This window comes from Stomoxys calcitrans, chromosome 3 (genome assembly GCF_963082655.1).
Source record: "Stomoxys calcitrans chromosome 3, idStoCalc2.1, whole genome shotgun sequence".
Taxonomy (NCBI): domain Eukaryota; kingdom Metazoa; phylum Arthropoda; class Insecta; order Diptera; family Muscidae; genus Stomoxys; species Stomoxys calcitrans.
In genome coordinates, this window is record NC_081554.1 from 14,093,432 (window position 1) to 14,118,626 (window position 25,195).

General features: G+C 35.3%; 1 protein-coding gene across 1 annotated transcript in view; it reads left to right on the forward strand.

The window, feature by feature from the left end:
• The first annotated feature begins 1,349 nt into the window (after positions 1–1,349).
• The window catches only part of LOC106084033 (uncharacterized), a 36,370-nt gene continuing 12,524 nt past the window's right edge, over positions 1,350–25,195 (forward strand). Inside the window, exons 1-2 of the mRNA XM_059365868.1 lie at positions 1,350–2,014; positions 2,269–2,696. Coding sequence (XP_059221851.1) covers positions 2,360–2,696 — 337 coding nt within the window. The 5' untranslated portion in view covers positions 1,350–2,014; positions 2,269–2,359. The remainder of the gene's footprint in view (positions 2,015–2,268; positions 2,697–25,195) is intronic.

A 25,195-nucleotide genomic window follows, 5' to 3' on the forward strand; every position in this document is an offset into this window, starting at 1 on the left:
AGACAAATCGGATAACAATTGCGCCTTTCAGGTGCTCAAAAAGTCAAATCAGGAGATGGCCCATTGCAATGCCCAACGACCTACATTGAAAAGAAGCAAATTTTCAAGAGAGTTCCTTAATTCGTTCGACCGCTATCGCGATTTCGACAGATGGACGGACAGACGGACGGAGAGACGGATGGACAGACGGACAAACGGACGGACGGACAAACGAACGGACGGACAGACAGATGGACGGAAAGACGGCCGTACAAACGGACGGACAGACAGACGAACGGAAAGGCGGACGGACGGACAGACAGACGGACGGACAGACAGATGGACTGACGTTCAGACGGACGGACAGACGGAATGACTAGATAAGCATACCCCTCATCCTATGGTATAACAATTAAAAAAAAATTAAGTGCTCGGAGTCAAGCAATCTTTCTGGAATCAGAGTCGAAGTCCGGTAAAAATTGCTCGACTCCGTAGCCCTCCCTTCGACATAATTTCTTGAACGCTGTATTGCGCTTAAGGCGAAATTGTTATCCGATTTGGCTGTAACTTTGCACTAAGTGTTCTTTTGCAAATCAGAAACAAATGTGCAATTACGTTCCAAATCGGTCTATAACGTGATATAGCTCTCACGAATTGACATTTTGAGCCCCTGGAGTCCGCAATTGTTATCCAATTTGGCTGCAACTTTGCACCGAGTGTTCCATTACAAATCTGAAACCAAAATACCAATCAACTAATCGATGTATAACCCATATACACCTTTCTATCGATTTGACATCTCTTACACGTAAAAGCCGCAATTTTTGGCAATTTGGCTGAAATTTTTTCATGTAGTGTTTTGTTATAACAACATCCATGGTAAGTATTGTCCAAATCAGTTTATAATCTGATAAGCTCCTTTATAAACCGACCTACAGATTATCCTTCTCCGGCTCCTAGAAACTTCAACTTTTGCTTGGTTTGCTAGATATTTTGTTCGTAGAGTAAAATTATGCCCTTCAACTAACATCATTTGTAAAAGTTTTCATCAGACTTCACGGTGGTGTGTACCCAAAATTCTGCCCAGCGAAACTTAACATGCTTTTACTTATTTTTAATAATTGTTATTAAAAATATTTAACTTTTCGTTTTCTAGTTTTTATGTTTTACTTTCCAAGGGAAGATTTCCGATTATTTTCTCTTTGATGAGATAACTCCTTTAATGCTGCCATCATACTATTACGCACAGCAGAAACTTCAGCCGCTTTGCTTCTAACTCGAAACTGAAATTGAGAAAATAAAAATTGTAGGAAAAAGCAAATTAATGTTACGATAATATCATGGTATTTTATTTTTGACTATAGAATCTGGGGCAAAACGTTTAAGTTCAGATCACTGATGGAGTTGGGAGAGAAATAGAAGTCTATTAAATTTCTAGAGCAACAAATGAAACTACGCTAAATTTGGCATACAATTCGGAACAATAAGATTAAAATGAAACTGAAGATGTTTTTGAGAGGAAGAGACATAAATAAGCACCCATTAATTTGCTGCTAATGATGATGATTTCGGCAATATTCCCCCAGCAAACAGCAAAAGAAAACAAAGTGAAGATCACTCACAATCGAGGCGCAGCTTTCACTCAATATCCAGAGTTTGAAGAAAAGCTTCGAAAGCTTTTGCTCCATAGCCATGGCTCTAACATTGCTGCCACCACAATAGCCTTGGCATTGACTTTGACTTCTTTGCACCACTCACAGCTGTTTCGGTGCTGGCTAAGAGCATTGCAAGCAACAACAGCGACATCAGTTGTTAAAGGTTTTTGCTGCCAAAAGGTTGTGTTTGAACGGAAAAAAATTTAGAAAAATAGAAGAAAAAAAAAACAAACGCATCATTGTTACGGCTTGTTGCTAGTAAATAGAATCGCTTTGTTGATGCCTCAACATTGTTGTAAACAAAGAAAAAACGGATGTGGCGACTATGAAATTTTTGGTGGCTTAAAAATAACGTGTTCGTTGCTTAAGTCTTTTGTTTTGTAAGACAACTACCTTTGAAACCTAGTGTTTGTTGCTTTTATCACTGTGCTAAAAATTTTCTACTGTAAATTGATTGATTTTTCCGTTTGATATATGGCCAGTTAAGTTAAGCTATCTATTGGTATATGCTTTTTATTTCTTGTTCTGGAAAAAATTACAACAGCTGCTCTTACCATTTAATTGCTGGCGTGTTTGTTAGCCATTTTTCCAAGGTGTCTGTGCATAATTTTATTTAGTTTTTTTTTTTCTTAAGTTAAACTAAACGCAATAATTATAGCAGCGCAAAATAACGAATTATATAAAAAAAATAAAAAGAAAACGAAATTGAATAAAATAATAATAAAATGAGAGTGCATTCACCAAAGCATATTGAAAATAATCATGAGAAGTATACTGCTAAAAGTCCATCAACATTATGGCTTCGCTTGGCTTCCTCACAACTCTCAGCCTGTCTTTTGCTATTGGTCTTCATGGGCATAGCATGTCTGCAAATAGTTCACGCAAATGCAGCTGACCATAACAGTGAGAGTGTTCTGGGCAAAGGATTACAAACGCGCATGCGTTCACCCAAAATAGCCCATATTCATGTTCTACAGGCTGTAGCAGAAAGTTTACCACAGAATGAAAATAGCGTTTCGGAGTTAAGGCAGGATAAACCCATTAAGCCTGCGGGTAAATTTGGTAAGTGATGAAAAAAACATATTAAAAACAAAAGTTTTAAATATTTGTCTATGCAGGTTACCATAGACGAATCTCGTCTTATTTCACTGTGAAATTTGAAACAATAGCAAGAGATTACAAAATGAAATCTCTTCTTTGTTATATGCAACCTGGTTATGAACTTTTACTAGAGCTTGCTTTTCATATGCTTTTGTTAAAATTTTGCTAATGTTCCATTGTCAAGCATGATGATTTTTGTGTATCGCCTTATTTTAAGCAAAAGAAAAAAGTCTTTTGCCAAATTGACTTTGTTATGGAAAATCCGTGGCTAAGAAACTTGTTAACTTTCACTTCTAATATGTAAAAGAATAACGCAACAGTCAACAGCTTGAAATGTTGAGCTGGTAAATGATGACCGAAATTTAGAAATGGGACTAAGAAGTTAATTTATAACCAAGCTCCTAACGGTTATATATTTGAAAAGCTGGAATAATAAGGCTTTGCTGATAAAAAAAAAAGGTTGTTGAATGATTTTGTATATGAAAGATCAATAACAGCATTTTCGGCTTATTTTACTGTTTTCCTATCAGAAGAGAAACAAGTAAAAAGGTGCTAAGTTCGGCCAAGCCGAATCTTGGGAACCCACCAACTTAGATTCTGCTACATATTTACACAATAGAACTTAGTTGGAGGTCATAGCTGTACTTTACCAACCAACCGGTTGTTGTGAGTCGTAATAGAATACTATATGAATAATTTCAATCAAATTACATAACAATTTCGGCTTCCAGGGACTCAAGATGTCAAATCGGGGATCGGTTTATATGGAAGCTATATCAGAATATACACCGATTTGGATAATTCTTACCAGCGAAGTTGGAAGTCATGAAAAAACACTAGGTGCAACATGGTAATCAAATCGGCTAACAATTGCGTTTTCCTAGGGATCACGATTTAAGGTTTTGAGCCCATAAAGGCGCATTTATTGTCCGATTTCGCAGTAAGATGTGATAGGCCACTCGATATTCTTCTTCAATTCGGCCCAGAACGGTCCAGATTTGTATATAGATGTCATATAGTCCGATCTCTCGATTTAAGGTCCAAATCGAACCATATTTGGATATTGCTGCTATGGGTGCATAACTAATGCATTTTTCAACGGATTATGACGAAAGATGGATTACATATTCCGATTTGGAGAGCTTTGCGTTAAGAAAGTACCATTTTGTACGTTTGAGTATATAGGTACGAATAAAAATTTCTTCTAGTTGCCGAATATATTCGTTTTCTTCCATATGTCCTATTTTTGTCAAGACTGCGATAATGTTAGTCAAACTGCTTAATTTTAGCAGTCCCCGTTCCCTGTAGGAGAAAATAAGCTATTTCGTTCTATTTTGCACTTTTTGGTACCAAAATGTATAAATTATGAATGGATCATTTAGTCACCCATTATATATTTCCTTCTTTTACCTACATGGAAATTTCAGACCACTAGCTCCATCTGTAAAGAAAGTCCCAAATGGTACCAAAATGTACAAATTTTGAATAGATAATTTAGACACCCAACGTATATTTCCTAATTGTATCCACATGCAAAATTACAGACCTCTAGTTCCATCTGTAACAAAAGTACCAAATTGTACTAAACGTACGTTTTCTCCCGTTACCAATACTATTTTTCCATTTTTCCAATTTTTCTTTTCACCCTCATCTTTTTGCAATAGATGTACTTTAAGTCTACCTCTATCTATCGCGTACCTTTTTGGTACCTAAATGTACAAATTTCCAAAAACTTTTTTAGTCACCCAATTAATGTTGCCATAGTGAAACTAAGTTTCAAAATTCAGAACTTTAGGTCAATTTACAAAGAAAGAACCAAATAGTACCAATTGTCGTACTAAACGTACTATTTCTCCCACATCCGGTACGATTTTCCAAAAAAAATTCTGGAAGATCTTTAATTTGAGTCCAAAAACAAAGATCTAGTCCTTTCCGTTCATTTCGTACTTTTCGGTACATTTTAGTACCTAAAAGTACGAATTTCACCAAATCCGGCCTTATTCCGTGCCTACAACCCAAGACCAACATTGATGCAAAATTTCATGATTCTACTTTATTCATGATTTCTAGCCCAAACGGGTAGGGCTGGACGATGATCAGTCTGTCAGCAATCAGTCCATAACCCAACTCTTTTATATTTAGATTTGCTTGATGGAGTCTTAAAGCTAAACGATTAGGGGTATGTTTCAATGTGGGGGTACGGTCTTTGGGGAGCTGGGTAGATTGGTTTGCGACCGGGCACACTCTAATATACGGTTGGGCAATGGGGTTCGGCTGCCTGCAGGGTAGAAAGGAACTTTTCGACACAGAGCCACACCATAAAACTCGTTAGGTCACGCAGATTGGTAGCTAAGGGCACACGCTAGTACTCGGTACTGTTAAATTGTGGACACGACACGGGAAAAAAGAGATTGGTAAGCAATGAGATTAGGGCTCGGGGCAGATGAGTGGCAAAGAGGCACACCCGAATACACGGCTCGATACACTGATTGGTTGCTAGGAGGTACATCCTAATACACTGTTCGGGTTAAATGGCGTTCATGGCACGGGGATGCGAAAAATATACGATTCGCTTTTTTGTGGCTAGGAGGCATTCATAATTCACGGCTTTGTTCGGGTTCACCGGAGATGATAGCACGAAGGGCAAGGGAACACTCCGTGGACATTAAACGAAGTTTCGGGTAGGTTTAGTATTATTATTTCGGCAGAGCCGATTTATTATTGGGTTGCCCAAAAAGTAATTGCGGATTTTTCATATAGTCGGCGTTGACAAATTTTTTCACAGCTTTTGACTCTGTAATTGCAAAAAAAAAATGTGAAAAAAAGAATATTTGATTAAAGTTCATTCTAAGTTTTAATAAAAATGCATTTACTTTCCTTTAAAAAATCCGCAATTACTTTTTGGGCAACCCAATAGTTTTTGAGATGCAACACTTGACATCGGAACAAAATACCTAAAAATTGTTTGTTTTTTCGAAAATCTAAAAAAGGTTAACTTTGATTGGCCGTACTAAGACTAGCCTTCGTTTTGCTAAATATGCATTGTTTTACTGTAACCATTGATTACATTATTTCATTTTAAAATTGGGTCTTTATTTCATATACAACAATGCCCCAAATTTTGGGGCCTTATTGCATTAAGTTTGGGGTGTTTATTCTTTTCTTTGCGGCCTTATTTAATTTTTAGTTTTGGAGTCTTATTTCATTATGAAATAAAGCCACATTTTTTGGGTCTTTGTTTCATATTGCATTGGCGTCCTATTTCATACTGCCCTAGAAAATGTGTCAAACTTTCCAATGGAAATGTCAGATAGCACCTGACAACACTTGGTGGAGCCTAGGCCAGAAACTTATATAGCAGCCCTCGTACATGTTTTTTCAGTAAGTGCTGAATACTTCTTTCGAAGATTCAGCGATGCAAAAAAAAAAGACGGACAGACAGACATATAGAAAAAATGACTGTCAGACAGACAGACATAGCAAAATCCAATAAGAAAATGATTCGAATACTTATCAATTTTTCTTTATATCTTCCCTCTGGATGTTTCAAAAAAATTTACTAAGTTATAATACCCTGTATCATAGTAGTGGCGTAGGGTATACAAATATCTCTTCTATTTTCTCTGGGCTATCACAAAGGTTCAAACACTATCCATTCAACCCAGACCAAGTTTCAAAGTGGTGTTGTGAATCCATTAAATATGAATAGCAGTTTGCTCACCCCATTCTTAATATAAATTTTGGGCGCTAATGTATCAATTTATAGTTTTTTATTAATTAGCCCCAAAAAACATCTCAATTTAATTGCTACTGGCAGACAATCAAATGCGGTTGGCTATTCACATTTAAGGTTCATTATATGCATGAACTTGTACACAATCACAATGGATGTGCCGAATGGTACTCATGTTAGACTTGTGTTGCTTGTAAACAATTGTTGTTTTTCGCATTATTATGCTTAACAATTAGCATTAAAATTTGTACACTGAGAAAAAGTGAGTTTTCATCGAACAAATTTTATAAGATCATATATAGGTTAGGTTAGGCTAGAGTGACAGTAGAACACATTTAGTCCATTGTGATATCACAGTGGCGACAGAACAAAACCTCTGGTGGGAATTGAAACCACAGCCCCCGCAATGGTAATCCGAGCACGCTACCAACTGGGATGCTGGAGATCATCTATAAATTAGTTAAAACTTATCTGAATTATACTTATCCTCTGCCTTAAGGTAAGTTCAGATTTGACCCAGCTTGTTTTATCATTTTCGTCTAAAATATGTCACATTCGTTCATTTTTGATTTTGTATTCACATTAGACACATTTATTTGACGCATGTTTGTTTGTCCAAAAACAGATAGCGTGAACCATTAGATCAAAATAGCTTTTTATTTGCCCTATATTCGATTGCATATAAATTTGTATTTGATATTACGATTTTTTTATTCAATCAAACAAGGAAACACAAATTTAAAAATGTATCACATGTGTAAGAAATTCTCCAAAAACTTCCTTAATTTAAGTTTAATTATTAATTATCTCTTGGTTCACTCGAACACTTCAACAACATTCGTTTTCCCAATTCACTTCCATGGAATTTTATTTACTATTCTTATTTTTTTTTTTTTTTTGAGTGTATAACTAAATTACGACTTTCATTCATTACAAAATGTTTGCCAATAAAATAAAAAGAAAACACTTTGATATAAGTACAATTTAAACGCTTTTCTACCGACACCCCAAAATAAAAGAGCTGGCAATTGTAATGAACATTCAAACTTATGGCAAACATTACAACAATGCCCAGAGCAACAAAACAATAATAAACAAACAAAACAAAAATACCAACAAATTTAGACGAAAATTTCACTTTCTTGAACTTATGTTGAAAACAAAATTAAACTCATCTCAATTTGATGATAGCCGAAGAGGGTTAATGATTAATGAAATTCATCATGAGATGAGGTAATTAAAATAATTATAAATAAAGTTTTTATAGTAAATCAACATGGATAAATTTATAACTGAAGGACTTAAGGTTTTGTAAGTCATGTCTCCCAAATGGGATTTGGAAGACTATCTGGCCGAACATTCTATCTACACTCAAAGCTAAGAAAAAAATGCATTAGCCATAAACGAAATTTTCGAAAATTAAACTTCTTTACTGCTGAGACGACAGAAAAAGGAATCTTATATTGAAAGCAGAATTAACACTGCCACTGATATAAAAGTCTTCAAATTTAAATATGCGGAATGACGAAGTAAGGCCTATTTAAAAATCATTGTTCCTGAAGATATTTTCGAAACTATTGTTACTAATCCATCTTTTTGGTCTTAAAAAACCATTATACACGAATATATATATAGGAATGCTCCCAGATCTGATATAGTTTATCTACCTTATACTAAATCAAAAAACTAATTTTTATACCTTTAATCTAGCTTATCAAATATGTTAAACAGTCATAGCATTTACTGAGACCTGGCTCCAAAGTAATATTTACGACAGCGAAATTTTTGTCAAGCGTGTCAGATATTTAGATGTGATGGATATACGTCAATCCAGATATTAAATGGATTGAGAGTTTTAATATTAACGATTTTTCCCACTGAAATGAACGGGAGTACTGGAAAATGCATGTGGAAGACTCCTTGACCTAATATTCGTAAATCATCGCTTTTTCCTTTTGACCCCATTACCCGTCCAGAGAAAAAAAATCAGCCAACTATAAATCTTCAGATCCGTAGGATATCATATCAAAATAAGTCTGTATATAATGCTTCTCAAAGACAGATTACGTTAAATTGAATTGACTTCTGAGTTCAATGTACTGGACAACTCTTCATTCAAGTCCATATATTCTGCGTCTCAAATATAGATTACGTTAAATTGAATTCACTTCTAAGTTCAATAGACTGGACTGCTCTTCATTCAATGAATTCTTTAGACGAAATCCTACAAATGTTCTATCGTACTCTAGGACATTATGTATTAGAAACTGTTCCAAAAAGACTATACCTTACGAATGTTGGTCCTCCGTGGAATACTCCTGCGTTGTCGAAATTGAAGAATAAAAAGAATAAACTCCATAGCAAATTCCAAAGAATTTTCAAATTTTGATTATACGAATTATTCAGTTTATTTGGTTTATACACTTGCGGTAACCCAAACACTCAAAATTGGGATAAAACTTTGGGTCAAATAATCTGGGGGAACGCCCCACCCCAAAAACCCATCCAAAGGGACATTACCGATTAGCACAATCAGAGATCAAATCAAGGGTATTTAAGACTAGAGCACGAACTTGGTATCAAAATTTAGCCCAAGTGCCGGGGGGTTGCCCCATCCCAAAAAAACCTCGAACAAAGCGGATATTTAGACTGGAGGGGACAACATGGAATTCAAACGAAAGTTATTTGGAAGTAGAGTACGACACTTATATATGTATATAGATTTGGGGTTAAGTCCCAGGGGCGCCGCTCCACCGCAAAAACTACCCTCAAACGGACATGTAGGCCAATCGGAAACATTTAAGAGTCAAACGAATGGTATTTAAGAGTAGAGTACCAAACTTATATAAAAATTGGGGTTCTGTTCCAGTGCGGTCGCCCCACCCCAAACTTATGCCCCAAATGGACATGTACACCAAGCAGGATAATATGGGATTCAATTATTAGGGTATAACGAAGCATACTGGGCCATAGACTACTATATATAAATATATGGACGTCCGATTTAGACTAATATTGCAATATTGTGATTATTTTTTAACAGATTCTCATGAAATTCGGAACAAAGGATTCTCTTATAACCTACGGCATTGCTGTTGAATTTTATAGAAATCGATTTATATTCAGATACAGCTCCCAGTTTGCTTCTTTTCCTTAGTGAAATGTGGATGAGCAATAATTGCATTTCATACCAACCGTATGTATCAACCGATTTTGCCTTTTAAAGACTTTGTCAGAATATTTCTTAACAGATCTTCTCTGAAATCTTGCATAATGTCTTTTTTAATTATTTTAACTTTGTGTGTTAATTTTGGTTAAAATTGGTTAAGATTTTAAATATAGCTCCGATTATGATTAATATCGCAATAATTTGGTCATTTGTTAACCGATCCTCACAAAATGTATCACTAAAGTTTCTCTTATGACTTTTCCGATTATGGTAAAAGTAAATTTCATATTAATCTGTTTACATTAAGATATAGCTCCAAAATATATGCGTCTACCGATTTTCCCTTTTGCGAAGGCGTTTATCAGCTAATCTTCTCAAAATTATGAACAACGATTTCTTATTTTTGGTCCGAATTCTCCTTTTCAAATTTAAGAGAATTTTAGTTTCGAGACTTACCCAATGTGATGTAGGGCACAAAAATGTCATCTTCGTCCGACTTTAGCTCGTCCCTACTTGCTTTTATTTAAAAATATTTTTTATAAATTTTGGTTTCCAAATATTTTCCATTATAATGTATCGGAGCTAATTACAAGCATTCTCTATAATTTTCATGTTTGTAACCTCAAAACAGTTTCATGATTTATGATGATAATGCTATGAATGCAACTAAATAATGGATTTTCCATAAAAAAGTATATTCTTTAAATTTAACTAACATAGCTTAATGATAAACCCTCCGACATGAAAAAAGAAACTCAATGAGGCACTACAAATAAACACTTCAAAAAGAAAATCATTTTGTTCACCTGTTGATGAAGAAAGTTTTTTCTTCCTCCTCTACTGCTTCTTCAAATGAACGATATTCTAAACAAAAGCGAAACCTCAAGATAGCATTTTTTAATGTATATGGGAAGGAGAAATGATTAATAGCCACCCGCCAACCAGACTGACTTTCTATAATGATATTTAAATTAATACGCACCATGAGCTCGACCCACCGACCGCTACTTCCCATTGCCCATTATTGGAAAAGCCAAACAGTGTAGAGTAGAGCACCTAACAATTGGCCAGCCCGGTAACTTGGCCATTTAACCTAAGCCAAGTGCTTAATTGTGGGATTTTATGTGCTTTTTGTAAGTGGGGAAGTAGGGGGACTTTTTGTTCATGGCTTTTTCTCACCCAATTTTAATAATTCATTAGGAAATTTTGTTTATTCGTTGCTGCTCTCCCCTTCCAAACGGAATTTCTACAAAAAATAAAAAAGAAATTAAAGTTTAACTTTGCTTTTACGTTTTTTTTTATTGTTCTTACACAAACATGGAGGCTGACTGACCAACCACATGAATGCATCAAGCCAAGTGTGGGGGCCAACCACACAATGGACGATTAATTTCGGCTTTTCACCTCGATTTTTTTTCTTTTTCTTAATTTTTCTTCTTTGGCTACATTAGGCAATTGTTTGCCGAAAATTAAATATGTAATTGCCTATTGTTGTTCTGGGGACCTCCAACCGGCCAAAACAAACAATGGCCAATTGAAAGTGAAAGTTTGATTTTTTTTTTAGTTTTGGCGGTACGTTTTGTTTTATATTCTAATGTATATTCAAAGGACCAGGCAAAAACCGATATTATGTTCGATTCGGGTTTTCTTAAACTCTTATCAAATATTGTCCAGCATCCATAGTCAGTAGACACATTAGAAAAAATCCAGAAAAGATGCGAAACGAAAAAAAGGGGCAGGGTAAATTTCCGACCATTTGGCCGATACGGTCCATACATAAAATAAAATAAAATAAAATAAAATAAAATAAAATAAAATAAAATAAAATAAAATAAAATAAAATAAAATAAAATAAAATAAAATAAAATAAAATAAAATAAAATAAAATAAAATAAAATAAAATAAAATAAAATAAAATAAAATAAAATAAAATAAAATAAAATAAAATAAAATAAAATAAAATAAAATAAAATAAAATAAAATAAAATAAAATAAAATAAAATAAAATAAAATAAAATAAAATAAAATAAAATAAAATAAAATAAAATAAAATAAAATAAAATAAAATAAAATAAAATAAAATAAAATAAAATAAAATAAAATAAAATAAAATAAAATAAAATAAAATAAAATAAAATAAAATAAAATAAAATAAAATAAAATAAAATAAAATAAAATAAAATAAAATAAAATAAAATAAAATAAAATAAAATAAAATGAAATGAAATGAAATGAAATGTGCCTCCTGGTCATACAAGCTGCTCTGTCTGTGGATGTCATCCCCTTCTCTATGGTCTGTATCCTGTACCAAGTATTTAATCTGTACGAATTCGACCAACAATTGACGTATTAAACTTCTTCTATTTCGTCCGCCTTGTGTTTCTAAATGGCTCAATATCCTGTTGCTCAAACTTTTCTAACTCGAAGTATATGTATTTATGGACCGAGAAGCTTGCTTCCCTTAACCCGAATCATCCGGAAACTTTTTCCATTTTAACGATTTTTTATGATATAGTTTTTCGCCATTAACGATTCCGAATATGACAAATGCCCACTTGTTTAAAAGACAAACTTCTCACCTGTCAAAAACATGGAGAATCACCTCACCTCACCTCTCCCCTGTCAAACATGAAAACTCATCCAAATTTTTGCGTTGTCATATAGCAACATCATGGACATTCGGGTTAATACTACTCATACCCATGGTTGTTGCCTAATGTAAGGTTTAAAACCTCTTTCCTATTCAAAATCTCGAATGTGGCATCCCTCTATTATAAATAATTAACCAGTTCTCTTAAACCTGGCGAGACCATCAGAAAAAAAATCTGCGGTGGTTTTCCCCCCCTAATGCTGGCAACATTTGTGAGGTACTATGCCATGTTAAACTTCTCTCCAAAGAGATGTCGCACTGCGGCACGCCGTTCGGACTCGGCTATAAAAAGGAGGCCCCTTATCATTGAGTTAAACTTGAATCGGACTGCACTCATTGATATGTGAGAAGTTTGCCCCTGTTCCTTAGAGGAATGTTCATGGGCAAAATTTGCATTTTGCCACCCACGAGAAAATCACGACTAATGAAACACTTACGAGACAATCACGACCCACTGCAACTCACTACAGTCGTTTGGTATTAAACGGTTCGCAGAGGTTCTTACATATTTTAACTGAGGAGCGTGTAGGGCCAAGCTTCCTCCCGCAAAGTCGTATCAGTTACCAAACTCAGACATGGCTTTAAATATCTTTAGGGCTGTCGAAGGCGGCTTTGTAGTTATCGAAAATATGGTGGATGTTTATTTGTTCTTCCGTCCGGGTCTTTTCCAGGATTTGTAGCAGTGTAAATATCTGGTCTATGTGGCTTTAGACCCGGTAAATGGGTCTAAAGCCACATTGATAGGGCCAATTTATTTCGTTGACTTTAGAATTTAGTCTTCATTCAGTACCGTCTTTCTCGGGTTTCTCCTTTCTCTTTTTCTCCCGATATATCTTCTTCGCCTGGCGCGTTCCTACTGACTGTAATATTGCCCAGTATGCCGCATTCTTGGGTTAAGTAGCTTTTTGGGTCTCCTGATCGTACCATGGGTTCCTTGGGCTATTAGTACCCAAGTACGGATGTTGTGGCTCTTGCTGTGGAGTGGGCAATCGTTTGCCATTGCGCTACTATACTTTTGGGACAGGGAGTGCTTCTTCAAGCAATTGCGACAGCCGAGTGGTGGAGATTGATGGGTTTTAATCTAAATAATGATCCTAAACTCTCAGTGGTCCTAACCCGATTCTCTTTATCCGATAACAGTCTAGCAACCGAACTAGTGATACCAACTCTTTTTCAGTACCCATATTTTTTCTAGTCGATGGGTGGTTTGGTTGTTGGCCAACACAATGACACTTCTTACGGCCTCAGAGAGAGAATCCTTCTAAATATTTTCCAATACTTGATCTCTAACATTAATATCAGATTCATGTTCTGGTGTCGAAGACCTTTCATGTTATTTCAATATTGTGTGGTTCAACCCACATTGCTAGTTTGGGATTTTTGTTGTTTTTTTTTCGGACTCGGTTGGCCCCTTCAGATATTCGGTCTCCAAAATTAGAATCAGTTTCGTAGTCCACTTCTTAGAGACATTTAATTTCAATTGGTATTTATATTGTTCCAAGCGATATGTATATACATTTTCTCCAAAGATGGCATGAAGTTAAAAAAAGCAAAAAAAAAAAAGAGACAAGAACACAACAACACAAATGCCGACTTCTAACCTAGGTACTGGTGGAGGTAGCATCACCATCACTGAATGTTGAACGTAAATTAAAGTTTGGTTAAGTCATTGTCCGCATGAAATGTTCAACAAGAGGTAAAGACAACACTTCAAAAGGCTGCGTTGCTTACCACTCTATTGTACTCGTAATGTAATAGAGTGGCATCAGTTAGGTTCAAGAGGTAATAGCATTTGAGTAACATTGAAGTTGAGATAGAGTGAACACTTGGTCAAATGAACGACTCTTTTTATATAGCCCTGTTTTCAGGTTCTTTTAAAATGGAGAAATTAAATTTTGTAATTATAGTTTATATATCCAATTAGGTAACTTGGAAGTAAAATATTACGTTTTTTGCCTCAATACTAGAATTTTTTTTTAAGTTCTGTTTCTTTTCCCCGTTTCAAACACCCACTCTAGTATATTACAAACCCACATACCATCCAATGATCTCTTGCTCACTTCCAGAGACCTTCCTACACATTGACACATATACAGATGTATGCACCTCTTGAAATATCTTTGCAAATTCTAGTCACGATTAATTTTCATCGGCTCTTCGATTGTTAGGCCTACAACAGGGATGTAAGTAAATGGAAATTACCTTAGGCCCCAGAGCAAACCTTAAGCTACACATTGTCTTTATAGTATTTCAATTACGATCTTTACAAAATTAATGCGAATTCCTCTTTTTTGAAAATCAACACAGTTAAAGTTTTACTGTGACAGCCTTAGGGCCCTCCTTATACCAACAAGTGGCCTCTCTTCAATTCTTAACAGGCCCCTGGGTATTTTTTGTGAAAATTTGTTAACTAAGTTGTTGCTTGAAGTTGGCGGTAGGTAGTTTTCGCTGTTTTACTCGTTTTCTTTGTCAGAGTAACAATGTTTTGTTGTTGCTGTTGCTATTACTATGTCTGATATTGCAATTGATGTTCTTACTGCTGAATCTTGTCATATTTCAGACAAGCATGGTAAATATCTTATGGAAGATACAAAAGATGCTGTATGTGTACGAACATACGACAAACGTTTTCCTTGGGAGAGACATAGAGTTATGGGGAAAAAAGAAGAGTTTGTACAACTGCATTAGGAATATGGGATGGCGCTTATTGCAAAGTCACATTCTAAACATATTAGGATTTGTCTCCAATTTTAATTTTTGATCAAAAATCTTGCAATTTAGCAAGAGTCCTAAAAGTACAGAAATGGTACAAAGTATTTCAAAATTCGCAAATTAATGAAAAAATTTAGCATAAAAAAATTTAAAATTTAAAAAGAAAATTAAAAAAAAAAATCGTTGTATTTTGTTTCCTAATCAATTTGAAATTTACTTTAATTTTTTTTAGATTTTTATTAAAAAAATATCAAAAAAGATAAAAATTTAAACAAAATTTTTTTTTTTGTTTGTTTCTCTTTCGAGACGAGCTCAATAATCGGAGATTGCAAATTGGATAGGAAAGCCAGAGATAGCAACACACACCAACCACTATGTGTAGCTATCTCTGACTTTCCTTTTCCATTTGCAATCTCCGATCATTGAGCTCGTCTCGAAAGAGAAACAAACAAAATTGCAAAATTTTTTGATATTTGCCCTAACAAAAAAAAACTTAAAAATTAAAAAAAAAATATTTTTTTTATTAAACAAAAAAAAAATGGAAATATATTTAAAGAAAGTCAAAAAAAAAATTTTAAAATATCTACAAAATTCTTTTGAAAAAAAAAATTTAACAAAATAAAATTAAATTTAAATTGAAACAAGTAAAAAAAAACTTTGGATAGCCCTTGGATACCCATCACCTCGGGTTTCATCAAAATCGGGTGAAAATTGCATACCTTATGTCCCATAGCAGCTATACCGAAATATGTTCCCATTTGGACCAAATTCTAATAAGTACAAGTCATTGTTCAATTGAGTATAGAAAAATATTGGTCTTTTTAGTAGCTATATCTAAAAATTAACCGATCTGAACCATTAACGACACGGATGTCGAAAATCCTACCATAAGTCACTGTGTCAAATTTCAGCGAAATCGGACAATAAATGCGCCTTTTATGGGCCCAAAACCATATATGGCAGCTGTATTCAAATCTAGACCGATCTGGGCCAAATTGAAGGAGGACGTCGAAGGGCCTAACAGAACTCACAGTCACAAATTTCAGCGACATCGGACAATTAATGCGCCTTTTATGGGTCCACGACTTTAACTGAGAGATCGGTCTATATGACAGCTATATCCAAATCTGGACCGATCTGAGCCAAAATAAGGAAGAATGTCGACTGGCCTAACACAACTCACTGCCCCATATCGGATAATAAATGTGGCTTTTATGGGTCTAAGATCAAAATCGGCGGATCGGTTTATATGCGGGCTATATCAAGATAGAGTCCGATGTAGCCCATCTTCGAACTTAACCTACCTATGGACAAAGAAAGAATCCGTGCAAAGTTTCAGCTCAATATCTCTATTTTAAAGGCTGTAGCGTGATTTCAACAGACAGACGTCTTAGATTTTTACGCAGATCAAGAAAATGTGTGATATAGAGTCGGAAATTGATATTTCGATGTGTTGCAAACGGAATGGCAAAATGAAAAATATATGTTTTGAAAATTCTTGGAGGTGAGTTTTCTAGAATTTCTTTTGGTGCATTTGATGGTGTATAAAATAAAACAAGTACAGCGCGTTAAGTTCAGTTGGGCCAAATCTTAAATACCCTCCACCATGGATCAAATTTCAGCTAAATCGGTTAAAACCTGAAAAAAAGTATTAGTGGAAAATTTCACATGCCCATCTTTACTCCTTTGATTGACGGTCAATCGGACGAACCTGTCTAAAACATCATGACGGTCATGAATATATATATATATATATATATATATATATATATATATATATAGGGTATAACAAATACATGATCAGTAACACCAGCCTGAAGGAGACGGGTTTCAATGCACTTTCTCTTACCAATTTGATGAAGGCTTTGCATTTCACTGCGTTCAAGCCTCTGCGTTCGTCTAGTGCCTGAAAGAAAAAGGAACCAAGTATCCTATTTCTACTTCGGAATAGAGCAGGGCATTGGCATAGGAAATAAAAACTGTTAACATGTCTGTAGCGTCTACATCGTGACACCTGCGACAAATATAATCAATTCTAACTTAACTGCATCTTCTTCATTGACAATAGGGCGTCTATGTTCTGCCTCGAACTTTTGTCCCAGATCAACTTTGTTTGCTCATAGCCTTTGCTTGAATTCCAGCGATTTGACCAAATTTTTTTGTAACGCTCCTTGAGACCATAAAAAATTGCGTGAGGCGGTATAAACATCCGTTACCGACATAAGTTTCCCTGTGGCGAAAATTATCTATCAAAGAGATCGTCCATAACGGGGACGCAAAGTGGAGACGATATTACCCTTCCCTGGCCACTCATATTGGCACTCACCGTTCTCATATTGGCACTCACTGCTATCTCTCTGCCACATAGCATCTTCAATATTTCAAGCAGTCACAATATTGCCGAGTCACGCACCCCTTAGTGCCGCATCTATGGCAAAAGAGCTCAAGTTGTTAAAAATCTCCTCAATATGTAAAAACGCCGCCAGTGTGTAGTCCTTATAATTGATATGTTTCTCCACATAATATACTACAATGCAGAATCGATGGTGTTGGGTACCCAAGATTCTGTCCGGCCCAACTGGGCACGTTTTTACTTATTTAGTTTTTAATTCGAGACACCCTTGTATTGCATTATTACATATGTACTCGTACAGTTGTCAATAATTTCCAAAACTTTATGCAGCATTTGAATAACAAAATAAAAAACTTTTCTTCTTTTTTTGGCATTCTGCAGCACAAGTTAACTTGCTCTTTGTTTTATTTGTCCTTCTCATCCTTGAAATATTTATGTAAGTATGTACGCTAGCTGACGTTATCATTGGCACATACTCATTAAAATTCACAGTATATGATGGGGACTTCTTTAGAGAACCTCCAACCCACCCAGACATTCTTCTTCATATTCATCCCTATGTTATACCATGCCAAGCCTCCAACAACAATTATATAGTACTTGGCAAAAATTTCACATTTCATATTACAGAGATACAGAATAAGAAAATGAATTTTTCGTATAAGAGGGGGGGATAGCTGTAGCCATATGTATGTATGTATGGTGTATGAGTGTTGGTAAGCAAAAATAAGTGAATATTATGACAGTCATTATTCATTTCCTTTAAAACGTTTTTTTCTTCATCACAAGGCATTAAAAAATTGTGTCATTTGCTTACATGTCAGTCTGTCTACCGTAAGTTTCCTACTCTTTTGCTCTTTACCTCAGAGAGCAATTTGTATGTGTGTGTGTGTGTTTGCAAGTGTTAGTTTATCAGTGTGTTGTTGAAGATTACACGGAATTGTTTACATGTTACGAACATAGGATTAAAATCATTACATGAGCATGGGACCAATGATGGTAATGAATGAATTGGCTGGCTACAAGCTGGGAAAAATGAATGTCAGAGTGCTTGTGTATATAAACACATGCACTTAGATGCATTTGCATTGGACAGGCTACACGGGGAGAAACAAATTTAGTGAAATTGAAAATGTAGTCACATATAATTATATAAAACAATTGAAAAGTTGTAGATACACCATGGGTATCTACAACTGGCTATCTCAAACTCTTTACAAATACATCGTTTTCCTTTTCTTCTTCTTCTGCAAGGTATTGCCCTTAGTTTGCATTTTACCTATAGATTAAAAACGGCTGAACCGATTTTCAAAAAATGTTCATTGAATGAATAATCTGGTCCCCAGTAAAAAAAAATTACATATTTTATTTTTTATTACCCGTAGAAGGCCCGGTATCTCCCCTTACACTAATTTTCAAAAATGCTATATCGTTAAATTGGGTGCACGGATTTAAGTGACTTTTTGTCTGCACCCATATGATGACCCAAAGACAAGAAACTGGTATAAAACTGTGAAGTCTATTCGACTTGGGAGAACGTCCCACCCTCAAACACTCAAAATATCATATAAAGCAATCTGGACAATATGGGTGTCAATTGAAATGAATTTAAGAAACGAGTACAAATCTGATATAAAAACTTGACCCCAAGGTCTGGAAGGCCATCCACCTCAAAAATGTATGACGTTTGTGGCAATATGGGTATAAATTGCAAGGTTTTTAAGAGAAGAATAACAAATTGGTCCAAAGTGTCTTACATACCACCACACCAAAAAAAAAACATCAAAACAGACATGATTGTTCGGCGATAAAAAAAATAGGTCTTAAAAGGTAGGTCCTCGGAAGAAGACTATGAGTCCGGTATAATTATTTAGGACCAATTGTTTGGGACCGCCCCATCTCCAAATACCCGCAACAAGACACGCTGTCCAATCGGGACAGTATGGGGTTCAAATGAATGGGCTTTGACATAAGGATACGAGTCTTTTATTAAAATTAGAGAACAAGTATCAGATTTGCCTTGTCACACCCAAAACACCCTACAGATAGACATGTTGACCGATCGTGCCAATATGGGACTCAAAGGGAAACCTTTAAAAGTAGAGTATAAACTGCAGATTACGATTTGGGACCAAGTGGCTGAGGCTACGATTCCTAACAAAAAATATCACCAAATCGGTCATTTAATACTATCGGGACTAAATGGTTCTCAAATTTAAGATATTTGGAAGTTAAATATAAATTTCATATAAAAAAATTTGTACATATGTATGCCCGATTTGGGGGGAGTTTTGAGTGTGAGGTGGCCCCAAAATACTTAGTCCCAAATGTGGATACCAAATTCGTTTTCTACTCCAAATTACCTTTCATTTGAGTCCCATATTGTGCTGAACAGTATATATTTTGGTTTGGGGGTGGGGATGTCCCCCAGGTGCCCGACCTCAAATTGAGATACCAAATTTTGTGTTTTAGGTCACAATAAGAGTACAAAAAAAATTTGCGCTAGAATCCCACCTCCCATTTCCGAGATCTAACGTTTTCGAAGATTAGGGTAAGGGAGAGTGTCCTCCCAACTTTCAGATGTCTAAAAATTTAGAAACCCATAAGTGAAAATTTCAAGAAAATAGGTTCGGCCGTTTTTGAATCTATACGGAAAATACAACTAAACAGACATAGATTGAGTTTTATATATAAGATTTGCCATTTATAAGCCCATGGCGTTAAATCGGGTGATCGGTCAATACGAAATGGATATCTTAAAATAGTGTAATCTAGTAAAACATAGGCTGGCCTGAATTTTATTACCCTCCACCATGGAGCATGTTTGTCAAGTTATTTCTCTTTAAGGGCAGAAACCAAAGAATGATAAGGAGAGGTCATAACAAGAAATCCTCATGGATTTTTATATCCATTTAAAGTCTATAAATGCCACATTTATAGCTCGAATTGGCTGAAATTTGGCACGGTGAGTTGTCTAAGGACCCTCGACTTTTGCATCGAATATCAGACACTATCTGTTATAACCCCCAAATGGACCGATTTAGGGTCTAAAGTCTATGAGCCTTCTCATTTATTGCTCAATTAAGACCCCGATTTTGGTATTGAATGTCATCCAGATCGGACAACATCTCGATATAAACCCCACATAAAACGATCTCCCGATTTAAGTTCCAATGCCTATAGAAGTCGCATTTATTAAACGAGTTGGGTCTCTCGGTTCATGGTTCAATGGAACATTTTCATCGGAATTTGTCGAAATGTGATGGGTATCCAAAGTTCGACCCTTCCGAACTAAATTTGCACCCTCTAGAGGCTAAAGAAGTCAAATGGGGAGGATCGGTATAAATGAGACCTATATAAGAATTTGAACCGATACAGACCAAACTTGGCACACATGTTGGAATTCATAACAGAACACCTCAAAGAAGCTGAAGAAGCCAAATCGTTTTTATGTCAGCAATATCAAAACATGGACCGATTTGGCTCATTAACAATTCCAACACTTAAAAGAGGTATTTATGCAAAATTTTAAGCGCTTAACTTGAAAATTATTTTGCTTTTTACATACAGATAGACATGGTTATATCGTAGGTTTTCAGATTAATACATCGATGAATTACAAACGGAATGGCGAAATTACCACCTATTTTATGGACTATAGGTACACATTTTTGTCATGAAATAACAGGTACAAATTTAAGTTATGGAAAATTTAAAGACAAAGTTTTCCTTATACCTTGGGAAGTGAAATAATTTTTTTCTGTTTCTTTTTTAAAACTTTTAAAGAAAGTTTTTTTTTCGTAATTTTTCGTTCATATTAAGCCCGAGATCATATTCATAGCTTTCTATTCAAGAAAACCATAGCAAAGAAATTATAGCAGTTAGGCAAGTGTGTGCTGTTTTCAAAACACTTTAACTGGCATGGTGGATCGCGATTTCTGATACGCCATGTATCTTCATCAACACCTGCAACAAATTAATTAAGGTGCTCTACCTTCCACATTAACTATTGAGCACGGTGTAGAGCACGCTTTACATATTTTACAATACACAATTTTTATGCTCTCCACCATAGGATGGGGGTATACTAATTGCGTTATTCTGTTTGTAGCACCTCGAAATATGCGTCTAAAACTCCATAAAGTATATATATTCTTGATCGTCATGACATGTTAAGTCGATCTAGCCATGTCCGTCCGTCCGTCAGTCTGCTAGGCGCTTGAATACTTTGGCGCTTGAATACTTTGCACAAATAATTTTTATTAGCGTAAGTCGGTTGAGCCTCTAGAGGGCGCAATTCTCGTCCGATTTGACTTAAATATTGCACGTGGTGATTTGTTATCACTTCTAATAACAGTGGTAAGTATGATTTAAATTGGTTCATAACCTGATATAGCTGCCATATAAACCGATCTTGGGTTTTGACTTATTCAATTTCGCTGCAGTTTTGGTGTTTTGGTATCACTTACAACAACTGTGCTAAGTATGGTTCAAATCGGTCCAAAACCTAGTATAGCTGCCATATAAACCGATCTTGGACCTTGACTTCTAGAGTAGCTAGAGGGCGCAATTCTAATCCGATTTGGCTGAAATTTAGCATGAGGTGTTTTGTTATGACTTTCAACAACTGTGCTAAGTATGACACAAATCGGTACATAACCTTATATAGCTGCCATATAAACAGAGCTGGGATCTTGACTTCTTGAGCTTCTAGAGGGTGCAATTCTTATCCGATTTGGCAGAAATTGCATAACAGTTGTTATTCATTATTCTTTGTTTGGCTAAAAAGGGATACCGCGCAAAGAACTCGACAAATGCGATCCATGGTGGAGGGTATATAAGATTCGTCCCGGCCGAACTTACCACGCTCTTACTTGCTTATTTTCGCTTTACTAGCAAAAACTTTTTTTGTTCCAAAGTAATATATTAAAAAAATTTTTTTTTTGCGGTGTAAATTATCTACAACCACCAAGCACAGCATATGACGAGAGTTTTGCTATTTATTTGTACTTTTTTCCTGCGTTGCTATAAGCTGTCATTTTTTCACAATAAATTGTGACATATTAACCGCATAAGTAAGCGAAAGACAAATTAATGAAGATGTCGTAAATAATTGCATTTTTATTTAAACTTTTAAATAAACACACATGCTAAATAAGCCGTCACACATAAAAATCTTTCACTTGCACATGTTTGAAGTTTCTTGCATACTTCATTCTAGCGAAGTATTTATGATTTATCATTTAAGTTTTTTTTTGCAAAACAAGTTGCCATAAAACAAGTCATTAAGATTTGAATGAGAAAAATTCAAAAGAGTTCCACGCCTTTGAAATAACTTTAGAATGCTTACATTCATGGCACACATTGCTTGAATTCATGTCATCCAACTTGTCCCGAAATTGTGTGTAATACTTCATAAGGTCAAGATCATTTCATTCACTAAGCTTCTAAAAAGGAATATTTTTTTGAACTAAATTAAAATACTCAAGTTCACTTTTGTTTGTATGACAAACAGGTGAGAGGTCTCTTGACTTGGTTTCTTATGGTAATAAAAAAAAAGAAAAATTTGTAAATAAAGAAGTAAATTGGAGCGCATTACGACAGTGCCAAATCCTATATCTACCATAGGTCATGGGTTCAGCAAGTTCTTTGGCCGGTTTTGTTTAACATTAACTCATTTTTGATTGAATATTCAAAACTCATAAAAGACAAACACATGTTAAATTTCGATCAAATGAAGGGATAAGTCCGGTCGGAGTTTTCATTAATATGGGAGCCTTTCGACAAATTTGTACTACCTTGCATAATTTTAAATAGATATAAATTTTTTAAGAAAATATTATTACTTGACAAATTAATATTACTAAAGACCAAAATTTTAATTTTTATATATATTTTTGAAAGTCGTAAAATGCCAAGACGAATTAACCAAAATACACCCGGAAATGGTTATATCGTCTTAGAATTTTACGACTTTTACGAATATATAAACTTTTTTAGGTCGGAAATTGATATTTTAATGTGTTGCTAATGGAATGACTTATTGAATATACCCCTATCCTTAAATGGTGGTCTGTCCATCCGTCTGTTTTAATCACACTACAGCCTTTAGAGATAGACATTTAGCTGAAATTTGGCGCAGATCCTTATTTTTTCAATACGCAGAATAAGTTCCTAAACGGTTCAAATCAGACTATATTTGGATAAAGACTGATCTGCCGATTAAGGGTCATAAACCCGTAAAAAAGGCATATATTACCTGATTTTGATTAAATTTGAAACAGTGAATTGTTTTAAGCCTGCCGTCATCCGACCAGAGAGGACCATATTTCGATATAGCTGCCATAAAGACCAATCTGGCGACATATGGCCTAAAGCCCGTAAAAGACGCATTTATTATCCGATTGCGCTGATATTCCAGACAGAGATTTGTTTTGAGATTCCCAATATTCCGACCTAAATATGGTCTAGATCGGACTACATATAGAGATAGCTGCCATATGGACCGATCTGCCGAATTAGGGTATTAAGCCCATAAAAACCTAATTTTTTACCTGATTTTGCTGAAATCTTAAACAGGGCGTTGTTTTAAGCATCCTGTCATCCGATCCGGCCCAGATCGATCAATATTTAGATAAAGCTGCCATAAAGATCGATCTGCCGACAAAGGGTCTAAGGCCCGTAAAAGACGCATATATTTTCCGATTGCATTAAAATTTGAAAGAGTGCGTTGTATCGCACTCCGCAACATCCGATTCAAATATGGTCCATATCGGACTATATTTAAATATAGCTCCCATATAGACCGGTTTGCCGTTTTAATGTCTTAATGCCATTCAAGCCACATTTATTACCCGATTTCGCTGAAACTGTACATTGTATAAGAGTTCCTATGACCTGAATCCAACATGATGCATACCAGTCCATTTTCGGATGTAACTATGGACATAGTTGTGTAGTTATATTAAAATAGAATGAATTACATATCCATAGTCGTGGGTATCCAAAGTTTGGCATATTTTTACTTGTTTTACTTTGGCTAGTTTTTCATTCGATTTCTTATTTTACCCACCACATAGGATGAGGGCTATACTAATCTAGTTATTCCGTTTATAACACCCCGAAGTATTGATCTGCGACTCCATAAAGTATATATATTCAGGAACGTCTTGACATTTTAAGTCGATTTAGCCATGTCAGTCCGTCGGTCCCTCCATTTGTCAAAATCACGATAGCGGTGGAACAAATAAAGATATCCACTTGAAATTCTGCACAGAAACTTCTTATTAATATAGGTAGTTGGGGATCGCCAAAGGGGTATATGGGTTCAGATTTGGATTTAGACCCCATCTAAACTGATCTCAAAATTTGACTTCTTGAGCCCCTGGAAGCCGCAATTGTTATCCAATTTGGCCGAAATTTTCCACGTTGTGTTCCAAGTACGGTATAAATCTGCCCTTAACCTGATAACTTTCTTATAAACCGATCTCCCGATTTGACATCTTGAGCCACTAGAAGCAGCAATTGTTATCCGATTTGGCTAAAATATTTCCGGAGTGTTTCGTAATGACTTCCAACAACTATGTCAAGTACGCTTCGAATTGGTGTATAACCTGATATAGCTGCCATATAAACCGATATAGGATCTTGACTTCTTGAGGCTCTAGAGGGCGCAATTCTCCGATTTGGCTGAAATTTTGTACAACGGCTTCTCTCATGACCTTCAACATACGTGTTCAATATGGTCTGAAACGATCATTAGCTTGATTTTGTTTCTTGGGCCCTTACAAGGCGCAATTCTTATCCGAATGAACTGAAATATTCCACAATGACTTCTACAATA